General features: G+C 39.6%; 1 protein-coding gene across 25 annotated transcripts in view; it reads right to left on the bottom strand.

Annotated features, from left to right (window-relative positions):
* The window catches only part of NEB (nebulin), a 197,436-nt gene that overhangs the window by 16,100 nt on the left and 163,164 nt on the right, over window positions 1-18,172 (bottom strand). For 24 of the 25 annotated variants that reach the window (XM_036023508.1, XM_036023482.1, XM_036023487.1 and 21 more), the window contains 12 exons: window positions 13,720-13,830; window positions 13,010-13,114; window positions 12,383-12,487; window positions 10,722-10,826; window positions 9,228-9,338; window positions 8,711-8,821; window positions 8,032-8,145; window positions 7,146-7,250; window positions 4,234-4,338; window positions 3,560-3,664; window positions 2,821-2,913; window positions 1,069-1,161 (listed from right to left, as the gene is read on the bottom strand). In XM_036023508.1, coding sequence (XP_035879401.1) covers window positions 1,069-1,161; window positions 2,821-2,913; window positions 3,560-3,664; window positions 4,234-4,338; window positions 7,146-7,250; window positions 8,032-8,145; window positions 8,711-8,821; window positions 9,228-9,338; window positions 10,722-10,826; window positions 12,383-12,487; window positions 13,010-13,114; window positions 13,720-13,830 — 1,263 coding nt within the window. The remainder of the gene's footprint in view (window positions 1-1,068; window positions 1,162-2,820; window positions 2,914-3,559; window positions 3,665-4,233; window positions 4,339-7,145; window positions 7,251-8,031; window positions 8,146-8,710; window positions 8,822-9,227; window positions 9,339-10,721; window positions 10,827-12,382; window positions 12,488-13,009; window positions 13,115-13,719; window positions 13,831-18,172) is intronic. The other variant, XM_036023488.1, reaches the window with a different exon arrangement.

The following is an 18,172-nucleotide window of genomic DNA, read 5'->3' as shown; positions in this document are numbered from 1 at the left end:
ATCAACTAGTGTTGATATTACAAGGAAACTCTTAGGGATTAAAAGTGGACTGTTTTGTACAACGTTATGTTTCTTTACCCAGCAAGGCAGCAGAACTGACCGTGGACAGAAGAACAAAAGAAAGTCAGAAAGAGAGGCGTGTGCAGTGAAAAGTGACAAAGAAGCTATGGGCTGGTTTTCTTGGATTAGTGGGATGCAGAACTCTAAGGGAAGCTTCAGGCACCAGGAACCAGAGTGGAAGCAGGAAGTGAGAGGGAATGAGGCCTAAATAATAATAAGATTGACATGCAAAAGAAATATCAAGTGTTTTCTAATGGAAATTAAATGAGAATTCAGTCCTCCAGGGACTAGAAGGATCTATCTCTAAGTATAAGGTCTTCGCCTTTTATTGGCCATAAACTATTACTCAAACTTCACAGTCTCTTGCTAGTAGCCAGCAGTTGCTTAAAATCTGCTTTTGGATAAGAATGTGTGTGTGCGTACACCTGAAATTCCTGTTAGAGAACAGGCCTAACATGCAATTTAGTCTTGTAGGTAGATGATGGGCTAGCACCTTATACACACACTGCGTTTACAAGGAAAAAGCAGAGGACACAGGACAAGGAATCTTGAAAGGGAGGGGAGAAGGCTGCAGAGACTTCACAAGACTGCCTAGGGTCTTCTGGAGGACAGAGAATGTCCTGCGATGTATACACATGCACATACACACACACATGGGTATGTAAACATTATTTCATATTACTTTCATGTTTATATGTACATCTTTTGGCTAACAAACTTGAGATCATCCCAATAACTTTATGACTACTGTTGGCACATTTCAAAATTGCAGGTGTGATGATTAATCAAGAAGCCAAGCCCCTTTGGCTCCTTGATCATGTGAAGACAGAGGTGTCTTATCTACTTTTGCAAATTGCTATACTCCTCTCAGGCCACACCATCCCCAAGGCATGGGAAGCCCTTGGTGGAAGGACAAAGGGACGAGGTGGAGCTAGGTAGCGAATGGGACAGGCTGGTTGCACACATGTATGTGGGGCAAGCATGTGGGGCAAGCATGTGGGCCATTACCGAGCTAATGTGCTTCTGCGTCTCCTTGACGCGTTTCACTTCTGGCAGGTCAGGGATTGGGGTTCCTTGTCCAATTGCTTCCTTATACTTCACCTGCAGATATAAAAGGGGGAACATGTGTGGTGTGTTTGATTAGTAGTCCCACGTTTTTAAAATCACTATTAGATAGCACCACCTCTCCACTTAATTTGAATGGGGCCACATTCTGATATTGGGCAGAGGAGAACAATGCCTAGGACAAGGACTCTTGGTTGCTCTCTTGTCTCTTTGGAGGCGCAGTAAGGGTGGGGCTCCACACTTCAACTGTAGCCCCTTCTCTTTTCTGTATACTTCAGTGTTTTTATACCCAACAGTTTATTTGATGAGTACGGATACATTCACATACATACAAGGTCTGTCAGGAAAAAGTCCAGCCACTGTTAATATAATGAGAATGGTTTGCATGACATTGATGTAACCTGTCAGGTTACAAGGAGAGTGGACTGGAATATGCTTGTGTGAACAATGATGACTTCACTGTACTAGTCAGTGGGGGTGGTAGACGTCACTGAGTAAGCACATGTATTGTGTGGTCATCACATTCAAAATGACTGAGTAGACCAATGAATCTGCATCACATTTTGTGTCAAGCTTGAACATGCCTCCATGGAAACTATTCAGATGTTCCAGAAGGCCACAGCTATGGGCAACTGGTGACTGGCAGCTTCATCAGGGCAATGCACCCATTCATGCATCACATCTCATGTACAATTTTTTTGCAAAACATCAAATCATCCAGGTGACTTAGCCCTGATACAGCCCAAATTTGGCATCCTGTGACTTCTGGCTTTTTCCCAAACTAAAATCACTTTTGAAAGGGAAGAGATTTCAGACCATTGATGAGATTCAGGAAAATATGATGGGGCAGCTGATGGCAATTGGGAGAACTGTGTGAGGTCCCAAGGTGCCTACTTTAAAAGGTACTGAGGCATCGCTGTCCCATGTACAATGTTTCTTGTATCTTCTTCAATAAAGGTCTCTATTTTTCACATTAAATGGCTGGATACCTTCTGGACAGACCTTGTATATCCAGGAAGTTTAATTCTGTGACTCAAACAAATTCTATTTTCTTAGGAGTGACAAAGGTTCTCTACTTAAACAAACTTTAGTCAGGTTCCTCTGAATTCTCAACTTTTGGACTTCAGCATCCATCTTTGCATTGCTCAATTTTAGCAAAAACCTTGATAAGTCAGTTTAGCCAGAATCTCCCTCCCTTGATATCTGATCACCCTCCATATCTAAGCAAATTCCTGGCCCCTCACCAACCCTCAGGAGAGGTCTGATCAGTTGGCCTAACTCCAGCAAGAATCTTGTTAGGTGGGTTTAGCCATAAGCCTTCCTGGTTGAGATGTTTTCTCTGAGTAATTTTCCACCCACTGCTCCTCTCCCCACCCACCCCAACCCCCCACCTATAAATTGCCACTTTTCCTTGTTGTTTTTAAAATGGAATCCAGTTCTGAATAAATACAGGTTTTTACACTTCATCATCTGTTTGCTGCGACACAGGCCTCTCCCTGTTCCTCGTCGAACCTCCTTCAGGATGACAGCCCAGCCCCACACTGACTGTGAGATAACCCGACCACAGGCCCTGATATTAGCAACTTAGCTGCTTCTGGTGACCAAGATTTGAGTGCAGCTCAAACATCAGTGTCAATTATCAAGCGGGGGGAGGGCAGAAAATTTCAGAAGTGAGTCCACAGTGGGCATCATTACCGCGCTAATGTGGTCCTGTGTTTGCTTCACTCTCATCATCTCGGGTGTCTTTCCAATTGCGGTTCCTGGCGAGAGGTCCTCTTTATATAAGACCTGGACATTCAGAATCAAGGCAGTGTTACACAGAAGGAAGGAAACACCAGCAATTCCTGGAGAAAGTCTAGGACACATGGCTTCTGTGAAGGACACTAGAGACTGTCCTCAGGCAAGTGCCAGGGGGTCTGAGGTCCCCACAGCAGCATCAGGGACTCCAACACACACCATGGGCCACTTTCCAGATACTGAGGGTTCTTTTAAGATTATTATACCGTGTTAATACAGGATGAGAAAAACCAGAAAAGGTTGATTTCGAAAAAAAACACTCATATGAAATACAACATCCATTAAAGAAATATGAAGTTGGTCAGTTATTTCCGGGGTGGTGGGGGATAACAAAAAGAATCACAAGGTCTAAAAGAAACCTACCTTCCTGGAGCAAGACAACACATGTTACTCACGTGTTACTCATGGGATAAAAAAAATTAGAGAAAGAAGTTATTTTGTTAGCAGATTTAAGTTGTTATTGAAGCGGTCTCTAGAATGATGATTTTAGAGCAGAGTATATGGAATTTTAACAAATAACCACAAGCATTAACTGGGGAGGTTAGATGTTGCCTGAATAAACATGAGGCTAGCACGTTTTTAAAGCAGAGAGTGGAATTATTAGGTTAGCATCAAGTGGGATATAAACAGTAAATACCGAGCTGAAATTCTTTTGATTTTCTTTAACACGCAGTATTTCTGGTGTGTCCTGAACAACCGTTATTTTTCCTTTACTGTTTTTAAGGTCACCCTGGTATTGCAGCTATGAAGAAAGAGTAAATATCTTGTTAAGATTTCAACATTGTTTTATATATTTTAATTGTCCTCTGTTGTGTAAAGGAAGTTAAAATCCTGTATTTAAAAATATGTCTATACCACAATAGTTGAGATCTGATAGCCAAAGGGAAATTCATTAATAAGAATTTTGAAGAAAGACTAATTTTTAAAAACCTTAAAACTTAGCTTTTAGGTCTTTTAAACCTATGCCAAATTAGTTTTTTTTTAAATGTATACCTTACCTAGAATTAACTTTGAAAAGGACAGATGCTGCCACTACAGATAAAAATGGTGATAGTTCACATTCCTGACAGTGCCAGGAAGTCACCAACAAAGTGGCAGGTGGGGTTTCGTGCTTTGATTAGGGACTGAAATGTGAGGGGAGCCTGGAGAAGAATGGCGCACTCATTTCTCCGGCATGGGGTGGGGGTGTGGGGCTGCCCTGGGGCCCCACTGCAGGCGGGATGCTCAAGTGAGTGTGCCCAGAGGAGGCCTCCTTGCCCTGTTTCATCTCAGGTACCAGGAGGCTGTGTTGTAGATTCAACAAAAACTTACAATGCTGAAGTTCTTTTGGTTCTCCCGAACTCTCTGCATCTCCGGGGTGTCCAAAACCGTTTCATAATATGACATGCCCTTCTCTGCATCTTCCTTGTACTTTTTCTGGAAATAGATTCCAAAATCAGGATGGTAAACGCCAGAGTTATATGAACCAGTGGGACCTAAAATAGTCCTTTCTGCTCAGCAGAGGGAGGACTTTTCTATTTTCTTGACTGTGCAAGGATGCTAGGGAGTTGTAAAGCAGAGCTCTGTCAGTGAGTAAGCACCACGCCTTTTCTTTCCTGGAGAAGTGAGCCCAGGTATTTAATAGGACCCACTCTCAAGGCAAAGCTGGCAGAGGAAGGTGCTGTTGGCTGGTCCACATGAGGGAGGTGACAGCTAGCAAAGTTCCTGGTAGGGAGACGGAGATGCCTACAATGAACTGGATGGAACCAGACTATGCAAAAGGCAGGTGGAGAAAAGCAAGAGCGTTAAGGGCCATCAACAAGGCCCCTTGAGAGCCAGACTTAGCTGGTGACAAGGACATTTTTGCTGAGCCATGAGCAGGTGATCAGGGCTGCTGGCTACAGGACTGAGCAGGCAGGCGGGACCAGCAGGCGCCTCCAGAACACCCCTCTGACATTGCAGAAACTGGCCTGGTCAGACTGGTGGCTCCACCAACCTGCCCTGGGGCCACCACCACGACCAGCTGACCAACCAACTGGCCAAAGACTGCTCTGAGCCAGCCACAGCTTTTCTTGGGCTTTCCCCGCCCAGCCCACAGGGGCTGGTCTCCTCCCAGACACCTACGCAGCCCATCCCCCGGGACCAAACTAATGATCCTCAGTTTTTAAAAAGTGGGACACTTACTCTGCCTTAGAACCTGGTTTTTCTTTTATCGCTTGTCACTAAGTCCTTCCACCTTTCTCTTTTAGCTCTACTTCTGCCACTTTTCAGGGAAGTATGGGTGTGCAGGGCTGAGAGTTGAGGAAAGAGACTAGCTACTTTTGTAATGGGGATAAACCCATTTTTTCTGTTTATCTTTCTCTGTCTAAATTGTATTATACAGGATGGGGAAAAAGTAGGTAAACAGTTGTTAGTATACAAAACACAGTTTATGCCTGCATTCTTACTTATTATTGCATTATTTTCCATACAAACAACTGTAAACTTACTTTTGCTCCACCCTGTAAACAAATTACATTTATAAGTGTTAAAAAATTTAATTTCCTCAAGAACAACAAATAAGATGCAGTTTGAACCAGTCAGAAATTTGGCTTGGATGTTGTTCATCTCGCAGGAAGCCAGTAAAAGCAGATTTCTGGAAGTAAAAGGCAGTTCACTGGAAACAGCTGTTTTCCTTCAGGGAAAAGTCACTTGAAGAATTCTTCTTAGTTATGCAAATGTAAGGCAAAGCGTTCTCCTGGTCCCGAGAACAGGACAGAAACCGGACCTCCTTTTCTCTGGCAAAAGCTGTTTTAACTGGTTTGCAGAGTTAGTGCTTGTTAGTCCCTAAGAGGGGTGATCAGTTTGCACAGGGAATTTAGGGGTATTCTGAGAGCAGGGAGTCCCAGGCCTCCTGGCATGAAGGAGTATTCTGAATATTATTCTAAATTTGTGGGTCAGCTCACACTGCTTCCTTGAACCCCTCAGTGTGAAGTTTATAAGTTATAAAATATATGTTCCCCAGTGGGACCCGGACACAGCTTTGTGTACAGCTCAGCCCCAGCGATGCTCCATCATCACCCAGAGAAAGATTCTGACCTGAACTGGCCACACTTTATGTTTTGGGGAACTAGCCCAGGAAAGGCCTAGGAAAGCACACAAGAGCAGAGTAAGTGAATTAATCCTCCCTGGAAAAGTTCCGAACTCAGAGGCTGGGGTTTTCCTTAAAGATTAACAAGTCAAGAGGCAGACAGGTTATTTGGATGGTGAGCCTCTCCCAGACCCGAGAATTTTGGCTTCCATGGTTCCCCCAGTGAACACAACATGGTGGTTTGGGGCCCATATAATTTTGCTGATGAAATTCTTCTCTACTCCCCACCTCCTAAATAAAACGTTCAGTTCTTCCTTTTGAATATATCTGCTTCCTAATCAAGCCACTGTGTGGTGATAACTATATTTTTATGTCTAACTTTATGACATAAAATTATATGTTGCTAATAAAGTGTTTAAATGTATGATTCCGCAAACCTGATTGCCTTAAGAGATCAACTCTGAAGATTAAAAACAAATAAATAAAACAGATATCCAGTGCCTACATCAGACTTACTATATTCAAAATTCCATGGTAGAACTGGGAAAGTCTATACTCCTGGGTGTTTATAAGGCATCACCAGGCCATATAACTACTGCTTTAGAACTCACTAATCAGAGGACAGAAAACCTTCTAATTCAGGGCTACTCGAATGAATTGCAGACTACTGGTTTCATGGAAGATGAAAACAAATGAAGGTACATCATGGTGTAGGAAGGACATCCTGCATTTCTTCCTCTCTCTGTCTCTAGGATGATGGAGAGTTACCCATCATGGGAGGAATCAGGGTTAGATCACGTGGTTAGCATCAGTGACATAATCTCAATATTGTTAAAGAAACTGATAATACAAATGTGGACTGTCTACTCTGTTTCTTCCAGATTTGAACACAAATTTTACACCCATGTTTAAGAGACTTTGCATGTTAAGATAGTGATTCATTAATTATGGGTTCCACGTAAGAGTTCTTCAGTACCTTAAAATTATCTCATATAATTTATTTTAATTCTGATGAAAAAATCTCAACTTTGACTCAAACTTGCATCATAGATAGATTCCTCCTCTTTTATTGGGCAAAACTGTGATTTGAAAGAACTTCCTTATGAATTAATGGAAAACTTTGTTCCTCATAACTGGAGTCAATGAGAGATGGTATTCTAATGAATGCCCTTACCTGGCTTGAAAGGTTCTTGACTTGCTGGGCATGAATGATCTCTGGAGTATCAACCACAGATGTAAAATTGGCCTTTTCCATTTCAGCTGATTGCTTATACTTAATCTGCAAAAGACCATCCAACAATTGGCTAAATGTTTACAATGTGCACAACACTTGTTAGTTTAGTTTAAGAGGTGATCAATAACTCTTTTTCAAAAAAATTCATTCACTTGATATTCAACAGACATTTTTCCTATTATGTTTATAGCTTTATACTAAAGAGTGAAATTCAGAAAGAATGACTGAGTTCTAAATTCAACAGAAACTGACAAGGGGATGGAAACAGGAAAGAGGGGAAAGAAGGGGTGAAGGGAGGGGAGGAGTAATGGGCAATGAGAGAAAAAATCAGCAGATAGTAAGGCATGGATTCTTTTTTTACATAAGAGCTGGGAGCACAACAAGTAAGCAAAATACCCATACCAATCAGTACTAGACAATGAGAGATACCTAAAAACTGTGTTTTAAATTTAGGCCTTGAAAGGAGGGACAGAACTTCCAAAATATTCTAGCAAGGAATTCTTTGTGCCAAAGGAGGAGCAAACTGACTAAGAAACAAGGCCAGAACGTCAGAGTCCACCCATCTCAGAGCAGCTATTTGGTTCCTCAGCTTCCGCCCCTTGGTCTGTATGTCTCCTGTGACTATGGCTCAGAAAGGCAGAAGGAAGCAGGCCCGGCAGAGTCCCTGATCCTTTTATTAGAATGGATTTACCATGCGGATGTTTAAGAATGACACTTCACACATTTGTCTGTCATTGACGAACAGGAGAGATAATAGAAGGACAATTTGTGTCCTTGTAATCACAGCTACTTTTTTGAAAGGTTGACATAAAATAGTGGCACTGACCTGACTGGCAATATCAGTAGCATTCTTGGCCCTCTTGAAATCAGGAGTTTCATTGGCCATGGCGTTCAGGCCTTTTCCTTTGACTTCCAGCTCCAGGTCTCTCTTATATTCTTTCTACAGTAGCATTAAAAAAATTACCTTACTTCCATGGTTACATAGTAAATGTACGGAGTGACTATAAACCCACACATAGCATGGCACCTTGCGCTCATCCTTCCCTGTAGTGGGATGCAGTGGTGACCACCAAAGCCCATTTTAAGGCATCCTTTCGAATGCCTTAGCATCCTTTATTTAGGACATTAATGTATAAAGCAAATTTGAAATCAAGTTTGGTACCCAGCTAGGATTAAACTTAGGCACACACCACTCTCATGTAGTGTTTTTATTTAAATGAGCACACAAAATGGGTCAAGGTTAAATCAAATACTATTAGGTAAACAACAGGTTATGATAGCAATAACCACTATAGACACAGACTGTTATAATATCAACTCATTAGAAATTAAGATATATTTTATTTAATAGTAATAATCATGTTGGATATAGAATCTGAAATTCAAAACCTCTTCTTTTCATCCTTGTGGGGTGTGTGTGTGTGTGTGTGTGTGTGTTTGTGTGCCACTTGGCTAAGAAGAAGATGTTCTGTGAATTAAGTGCATGCAGTTGGCTGAGAACCCACCTCGTTGAGGATTTGAGTGGCGTTCTTTGCTCTTAGCATGTCGGGAGTATCTTCCATTTCATTGAGACCCTTCCCACGGATGCTTTCCTCTAGATCTTTCCTGTACTCTTTCTATATCACAAAATAAAAGCAGCAATGATGACTGGAAATCCTGGATTGTTCCTCTCAAGCAAAGAGCCAAAAACCAAAAGATAAAAAAACACTTCCCATTTTAAACAGTTGCAGTTTACTAAATAAAGATATCAATAAAAGCAAGGGATCAGCTTCATCAGTTAGTATTAAGTATCCAATAAGAACTAGAAATTAATAAAATGGTAAGATAAGAGCATTTTATTAGGTATTCAATTAAAAAGTTAGAAAAATTAACATGGGTAATAGATTAGATAGTAGTACCAAATGTGAACTCAACTTGGAACCCGAAAAGTTAGGCAGTGCTGAAAACGGCAGAAAGAACATCCTGATGAGTGGCGCTAGTGCAGTTATTTAGATCAAGAAAGAAAAGACAGGTGGGAAGTACCTCGCTGGCTATTTTGGTTGCATATTTGACGTGTAGTAAAGCTGGGGTGACCTCCAGGCCAGTCAGGTTTCGGCCTTTGATGGACTCTTCATAATCTTTCCTATATTCTTTCTAATGTGAATAGGAAGAAAAGACATGTTAAAAAAATCTTTATTATAGTTTATTTCTCAATTTTAGGAAGACAAAATATTACATTTTCCTTCTATGTTGGCCTTTTAACTTAATCATAGTTCTATTGATAGTCACACATTTGAAACATGTCTGATTGTACAGAGCCAGTGGCTGGGAAACATTGATGGGCCTGTATTCAAGCCATGGCTGGGGCCAGCCCTCCAGAGAGCAGAAGGAAGCACCTATGTGCCATTGATACTCTTTCTCTACTGTCATGTCTCTGGATGACATTTTGCTTAAGATGACAAAAGATTTTACTTCTGAATTATAAGTAAGTGACTCAGAGGAAGGAGAACCTGAGGGCACCAAATAAAAACTTGGCCTTTTTCATAGTCATGACCTATTATTATTTTTTTAAAAGACTTTATTTAATTAGTTTTTAGAGAAAGAGGAAGGGAGGAAGAAAGAGAGGGAGAGAAACATTAATGTGAGAGTGAAACATCAATTGGTTGCCTCTCATACATGCCGTGACCAGGGATTGAACCGGTCATGTGCTCTGACTGGGAATCAAACCAGTGGCTGACTGCTTTGCGGGACGACACCCAACACACTGAGCCATACCAGTGAGGGCATGATCTATTATTTTTAATCACTAAATATATTATGTGGACAAAGTTATTTTTAGGTTCTCTGCTTATGTTTCTGAAATAGGAATTATGGCACCTTGACTCTCTATGTCTTGATAAATTTATTGATCACTAATTTCTTTTTGTTTGGCTTAGGGCTGCCTATTAAGAGAAGAGTAATCCTTCCCTGGCTGGCATAGCTCAGTGGATTGAGCATGGGCTGGGAACCAAAGTGTCCCGGGTTCGATTCCCAGCCAGGGTACATTCCTGGGTTGCAGGCCAGAACCCCCAGCAACCGCACATTGATGTCTCTCTCTCTCTCTCTCTCTCTCTCTCTCTCTCTATCTCCTTCCCTTTCCTCTCTAAAAATAAATAAATAAGATCTTTAAAAAAAAAAAGAGAAGAATAATCCAAAGTTGATGGTAAATCTATGCAGAGGAAACATTTAATTCATATATATATATGTGTGTGTGTATGTATTCAATATAATTTCTTCAGTGTTAGGAATAATTTGCTATGTTCTAATTCTATAAAAATGATAGCTTAAATAAATAAAACATTTGGTAAATTTTACTATTCTGAAAATTTTTGATAATTGTGTTGTAGGATCTTTGTGATGAGAAATATTTTAGTGATCACATGTTAAAAATTCCCTTGTCTACCCTTTTTGGATAGCAGAAGGCTGGAAACATTCATGGACAGAGTTTGTTTTCATCAGGTAGATGGCGTGTTTGTTGTGTGGCTTTGTAGGACTTACCCCGCTTTGCATCTGCTGGGACTCTTTGGCAGTGATGTACGTTGGTGTTTCAAAGTCCAACATGGGCTTTCCCCGTTCCTTTTCATATTTTTCTTTGTATTTCACCTGGTGATGAAAAGCTTCATCAGATATCTCTCCTCGTGTCAATTTGTAGACAGACACCAATTTAATGATTGCACTTTTCAACTGATACCTATTTCTAATTGGGTGGCATCTCTGCCACTCAAAACAGATCTAGACCTTTTTGTGGCTGCCTAGAAGAAACACCTGTTGACAAGGATGATCAGGATTTGTGTTCAGTTTACAGAGACAAGGAATCACTGCTGAAGGATCAGCAGAGAGAAACGCTGAGGTGAGGGAATGCATGGGAAAGTCACCCATAGATAAAGTTGGCTAAGATCTGATATGTATAGATGTGAACATTTTAACCATGGCATTAGTCAATATTTCTGATTTTTAAAATCTCTGTTTTTCTTTCATAAGAACTGTTAGCAGACACCTGGGGTCTTGATTTAATAGATAATGCATGAAACTTTATAGGTTAATGACTCTGTCTAGGCCACAACTGGTCACATATTTAATGCAACCAAAACTGATATAAAAATGAAAACCAAGCCCTGGCTGGCGTAGCTCAGTGGATTGAGCGCGGGCTGGGAACCAAAGTGTCCCAGGTTCAATTCCCAGCCAGGGTACATTCCTGGGTTGCAGGCCATAACCCCAGCAACTGCACATTGATGTTTCTTTCTCTCTCTCTCTCTCTCTCTCTCCCCCCCGCCTCCTTCCCTCCCTAAAAATAAATAAATAAAATCTTTAAAAAAAAAATGAAAACCAGTTTACACGTTGACTGACTTACTAATAAACGTCACATTCTCTAACTTGCCCCAAACACTATTTTACAAATAGAATTCCCTTATTCTCATGGGATTAAAGGGCAGAGGCCCTTGTTCGTGCAGCATCTTGGTGGCAATGCTCAATATCAGCTCTTTTTCTTGTAACAACACTTGAATATAGAGGCCTAGGGACATGTGCTGCTTTATAGATGAGATGGGGACATTTCTAGTAATTTAGCCCTCTTGAGTAATGCCCAACAGGGGACCTTAATAATGCTGAACCTGAAATATGGGAGGTCATGTGACAGCAAGCTCCTTTTCTTAGTTCTTTTCTTAATTACTTTACTTTAGAATCTTAAGAATCTTTTTTTTTGTAAGAATCCTAATTACTTTACAAAATTTGCAGTTTCTGAAATACCCAGAGACTACCTCTACGGTAGATCTGATCATATTACTTCTCTGCTTAAAGTCTTCCTAAGCCTCCCTGTCTTACATTGTTTCCCAACCTGCAGGCAGGCTCATGAGGGCACATCGGAGTTATCATAAGGGGTTTGCCCCCTTGCTGCATAATGTTATGCTTCTTCCCATTCAGTAACCTGTCTCACACATGATGCATGTATATGAGCTATTTCCCTGATATATGTTGATGCTGTTATCATTTATAACATAAAAATTTGTTTCGAAATGTTACTAAATTCAACACCCCTTATATCTTTGGGCATTTTCTCAATATTACTGGTACTATAACTACTATCCTGGGGGAGTCCACGAAAGTTTTTGACACTGTAGATGGATAAGCAACAGGGAAAAGGTCAGCCTTGACGAACTTACTATACTCTGTAATTCTGTGGCCTCCTTCAGGTGAAGCTGCTCCAGGTTATCGGGTATCGTGTGGTAGTGGCCTTTACTCTTCTCATAGTTCTTCTTGTACTGGTACTGCAGGGGAATGGCAAAAAGGGCACAGGGACGTCAAAGCTGCTTGGTGTTTTTATCTTTTGTCTTAAGATTAGACATTTACACAGCAGCAGCAGCAAGAACAAATTAAAATGAGCAAACATGAATTTGGGGGTTAAGAAAACGTTTTAAAGGATGAAGATCCATGTTCAGCATTGTCCGGTAATATGGGATGCAAACACTTAGGTTATATGGCTCATTCAAAGTAGGTTTTAAGGGTGAAAAGTTAAAAGTGAAAGAAGTTATTTAAAGGAGGAAAAGAATTAGCTAATTGAAAAATATTTAAATATTCTAAAAATAAAAACATTTAAAAATATTCTAAAAGGTGTTACAGTCAGTGGAGAAGTGTAGGTTAACATAAGTTGGAAGAATGCACTCAAGTAAGAGAAGAGTTTTCTGAGCAATCTAGTGTCTCAGTAGCAGAGATGGATACGCATGTGAGCTCAGAGAAGGAATCTGGTGCAAGTGGGTGAGACAAGCTGTTTCTGGAGTAAATGAGCTTACAGAACTGGCTAGTTGGCTTGTATTCAGGACATGATTCATTATCAGAGATTCCTTCATGTCAGTCACAGGTTTGTGAAGTTTCTTCAAGTCAGCCTTATATTTAACCTGTATGTTAAGAGGAAAATAAATCACGTAAGTAGGACATGGTAAACAGTACGAATAGAAACCATGGTAAGACTCATCCTGAAACAAATGTTGGAAATGGTAATGAAAAAACATTCCTTATTCATGTAGCCAAAAATTGGAAACACACTTCATCAACAGATGAATGAATAAACAACATGTTTATATACATAATAGAATATTATTTAGCTATGAAAAGGAATGAAGTTCTGATACATACTATAACATGGATGAACCTTGAAAATTTAAGTGAGGTGAAATCAGGCAGAAGAAAAAAAGGACAAATATTATATGATTTCACGTGTATGAAATCTCTAATAGGCAAATTTATAGCAACACACAGTAGATTAGAGATTACCAGGATCTGGATTGTGGGGGAATGGAGAGTTATTTGCCTAGTATAGAGTTTTCTATTTGGGCTGATGACAAAGTTTGGGAAATGATGGTGGTAGCTGGACAAAATTGTGAGTGTAATTAATCCCACTGAATTATGCACTTAATAATAATTAAAATGACAAATTTCATGTTATGTGTTTTACTCCAGTTTTAAAAAAATAACTCAAAAGTAATAATAATAATAAACATACCTCACTTGCAAGATTATTAGCATCTTTCATGACTTTGTAGAGCTGGCTGTCTTTTGGGTTGTATTTTGGTGTCTTACCCTTCTCTTTGTCAAAATTTTCTCGGTATTTAACCTAAGAGCAAATACAAAAATCAAATTATTCTTGAACATGAATGAATTTGAGGATGGAGGAATGGAGGAAACATAAATGCAAAAGAATATGTGTTATACATAAAGTGATCACATAATCTATTATTCAAACTAGGACATTTTTATTAGTAATTCAGTTGGGAAAACAGTCAATCAAAAATGAGATCCAGTGATATAGTATTTGGCTTGCTCATTTTTATATCATCCAGAGGTATGAAAATAATCACCTCCTTTTAATGCAAAACAAAAGTAAGTGGAAAATGCATTAAGCTGAATTCAGAGGCGTGATCTGAAGTGTTTGATCTGGAGTGCCTCAGCCTTCCTAACTAGAAAGGTGAATGCATTTTAGGTCTTTGCAAGGAGTTCCAAGAGGGTTTGTCTATAATCAAGAAGGCGGAGATGTTAGAAATCTGATAAATTAGGAGAATTTATTGCTATTTTAAAATAGTTCTTTGGCTACATCACTTTAATAATTTTTGGCAAAAAATGGCATAGCTTCTGAGTAAAAAGAATGAAGTTTAGGAGATAATGGCTTCCACATCATTTCAGGCTAGAAGAAAGAAAGAAGTGAGATATTTTAGGATAATGAGAAAATAGGATTAAATATACTTTTTTGAATACATAAAAGTAAGACTATGCAAAAAACTAATTACTTCAATTAAAAAATAAGTATAATGCCTGGCTCTAATAGTTGTTCAATAAATGTGATTTGACTGAATGAAAGGAAGAAACAGTCATTATGCCTAGGTAAAATAGCTAAAGAAGACGTTTCATTTATAAGAAAATTCAACAGAATAAACTGAAACTGACAGAAACATTTCCTTACTGAGAAATGGACTACTGCCTTTGTCAAGAGTATTGTAGGATTAAATCTAGAAGTAGAAGAATGAAAAATGAGCTATCTCTACATGTTATGGGTAAGATGAAAGACTCACTCAAAGTTAGCACACCAGAATCCGGTCACTCCAATATTTTACTCTACAGACATTTCAAACCAGTACCCCTCATGCTTCATCACTTCACTTCCCCACAACTTGACAGATTCAGCAGAACAGACACAAAATGATACCGCTCAAATGCTAAGAACAATGACATCTGTCACCTCAGCGAAAATGCATTCACAAGGCTGAGACGCACTTATATTGAAAAAACCTACAATAGAAATGCATGGGAAAAAATAAGCATGCAAAACAGTACTGTGTACACTGAGACAGACACAGGAAGAGGCAGAAACACAACATAAAAGGAAAAGAAAATGTAAATGAATGCTACAGTGGCTCCTCTCTGAGAAAAATCCCTTCTCATAATAAAGAAATGAAAAGCCTGCTAAAGAAAGTCAGAGTGGGTGAGCTGGTGTCTGGACCCAAAGGAAACCTTTTCTAAGAGATGTATGAATCCATGAGACTAGGCTTGATCCTAAGAGTCACGAAACACAGACACGCAAAGCAACTAGATGTCCACAGTCAGGCTGAGGAAGAAGAGTTACAAAGATCCATCTTGAATGAGAGTAAATTTACTTCTTTTAGAAGTATGTTAGATTCCTCTTTCTATCTTTTAGAAAACAACTTCTTTCTGAAGAAATATTTACTTGAAGAGCAGCAAATCCATTGGTCTTGCTTCAGTATCTTTTTCTTCCGTTAATTTCAAGTAAACTTAAATTTTCAAATTTTTAATTAAAAAAATCTGTGCCTCCCTTTCCCACAGGAAGGTCCCTGAGGAAATGCAGCCTATAGAACTACTACTATGAATCTGAATTCAGCACAAAAAGGCCTTTGTTTTCAACTGGATCTTCTTAAGAACTACTTAGTACATCTTGAAAGATGTGGACACACATCAGATTTAGGACTCCAAGAATTCTTGGACTATGCACTAAATACAGTAAATCCCTGGTACTGCACTGGGCAGGGAATACAGTTAGGCTACATATGTGTGCACTGTGGAATGGTAAAGCCTTCCTCTTCTTGTTAGCCTTGGGAGGCTGAGAGGCCAACTGTATACTGCCACGTATCAGCAGTTGCAACACCAGTGTCTGTGATCCCAGCAGGCTCTGGTGTCGGCTTATATGGATGTAGTCTAGGAAGTAGTTTCAAATCAATTACTCTTTCAATGTTTAAGTTTAAAGATCTAACATTCCCATTTGGCTCCTTATCAGGGACTTGGTACTTCTAAAGACTGAAGAATACACCCAAGAATTAGAAAATTTCTTGCTATTAAGACTGTAAAACAGAGGGCGAAAGAACTGTGAGTAAATACATTTTAAGGAGTCTATTCTGTTGGTCCATAAATATGCCCGGACTGAGAGACTGTATTAAGTGCCAGTCTTACATGTATTAAACATCAACAATAGCCATTAGCAGAGGTTTTATGTGTGTGGTTGAAGTTGAGCTCTTCATTTGTTTTCATTTCATCTTTTAATTTGATCTTTGTCAGCGACCCAAAAACCACTGGGAGCCTGTCTCCAAGTCTAGTCTGTCTTCCTATTCCAAATGGTATATTCCAGAGGGAAAGCTTCATGCAAGAAGAGATGGCTGTGTGCAAACGTATATTCTTTGACAAATTTCCACAGCATTCTACACATTCCAACACAAAATCAACAGAAAAGAGGGCAACTTGGTCAGTCACCTGACCAAGGCTAGGAAGGTTGACAAGAAAAAGAGAAAGACAAAGATCTTGGCTTTCTGGTGCCAGTCTTACATCACTGATGAGTACATTAATTTTCTTAAGATGCCTCATCATAGGGGTGTCATAAGATGCGGCGCCGTGCCCATGTCCTCTCCTTTGGCCTTTGAGGTATTCTGCCTAGAGTGCCAGCAAGACAGCAAAGTCAGAATGGGGACGGCCCACAGGGAGGGGAAGCCCTGTTGGGCCAGGGGTCACACCCTGACACTGTACATCCTGAGGCAGGCATTTCACAGGAAGTGAACCTAAGAAGGTGAGCTTGTAAAGAGATCTGGTGGGGTCACATTCTCCACATCATTGCATTCACTTAGAATTAGAAATATGAGCCTCTTGATTTTTAAAAACAGCAAAGTCTTCAAGATTTCAACATCAAAATGAATTTTGTTTTTAACTTGATAATGGTATGACTTAGGAAATTTTAAAACATATTAAACATGTTTACATTAACAAGTTCTCATTACATTTCATTATGTTAGAGATTACACTGTTTTTCTTGGTGATTTCATATCTTGGTCTCAAATGCTCATGCAATTCCATTAATTTATAATAAAAACATTGCATAGGAGTTTTAAATTAAAAAACTTTTAAAAGTCTTATTTGCTTGTATTCAGTCATCTGAACCTTTGTCTCTTCATGATTGTGACTTGTTTTGTCACTTGATGTTACTAGTTTCTATCTCCCCAAAGATTGGGGTCCTGTGTGTGCTATGGCTAAGAGTCATACATATAGTAACCGAATATGTATCCCAAACCTATTTCTTTAAAAAAATACTTGAGAGAACAGACAATGAAGAGGAAGGTAAGACTTGTAAATCAGAGAAGAAATAAGATATTCTTGAGCTAAAGTCCTGTAGAACTAGAACTTGCTATCTGAAAGAGCTGATGGTAGATCAATAGGTTTCAGGGCTGAGGTCTAACAATACTCGGGGGATTCTAGATAAATGGTGCAACAGGGGAAATTAGGTAATGGGGCAATCAGGTTTGGGCAACATGTTTCTGAGCCCATCTTCTTAATAATAGGAAATCTGCTAGAATGAAGCATTCTCCCTCACTTATCATCCCACCAGCACTTACTTATCCATGGACATATCATCAGAGGACATCTACTCACCTTAGTTCCTAACACAGGCATTTTATATATATGTTCAATGAAAGAATAAGGGTTCCTGCATCCAGATGGATTCTAGAAATTAGAATTTCATGACTCTTGCATGTCAGCAAGATCCCACAGGTGAGTCAAGTATGAAGCAAGCCCTTGGGATATGATTCTTAATGCCTGAAGAGAGGTTCCAAAGGGAGCTCACAAGCTGATATTTTTGATACATACCCATAAATAGAAAAGTGGAGAAAAACAAAGGCCTAGAGATATCAGCCGGAAAAATGAAAGAAGGTCCCTAGCACACTTTTCCTGACCCGATGTTCCAAAGCTTTGCAGTGCTATCAAAGACCCAGCATCAATTTAGTCATTAGTATTGCACTTTCCATCTGGGAATGCCTTCTGCTGCAAGGTCTTGTTTTGTTTGTTTTTTTGTTTTGTTTTGTTTTGTTTTTAAGATTTTATTTTATTTTCAGAGAGAGGGGAAGGGAAGGAGAAGGGAGAGAAACCTCAATCAGTTGCCTCTCACACAACCCCAACTGGGAACCTGG

This window comes from Phyllostomus discolor, chromosome 4 (assembly GCF_004126475.2).
Source record: "Phyllostomus discolor isolate MPI-MPIP mPhyDis1 chromosome 4, mPhyDis1.pri.v3, whole genome shotgun sequence".
In the NCBI taxonomy this organism is placed as follows: domain Eukaryota; kingdom Metazoa; phylum Chordata; class Mammalia; order Chiroptera; family Phyllostomidae; genus Phyllostomus; species Phyllostomus discolor.
This window is presented reverse-complemented; position numbering and strand designations above follow the sequence as displayed.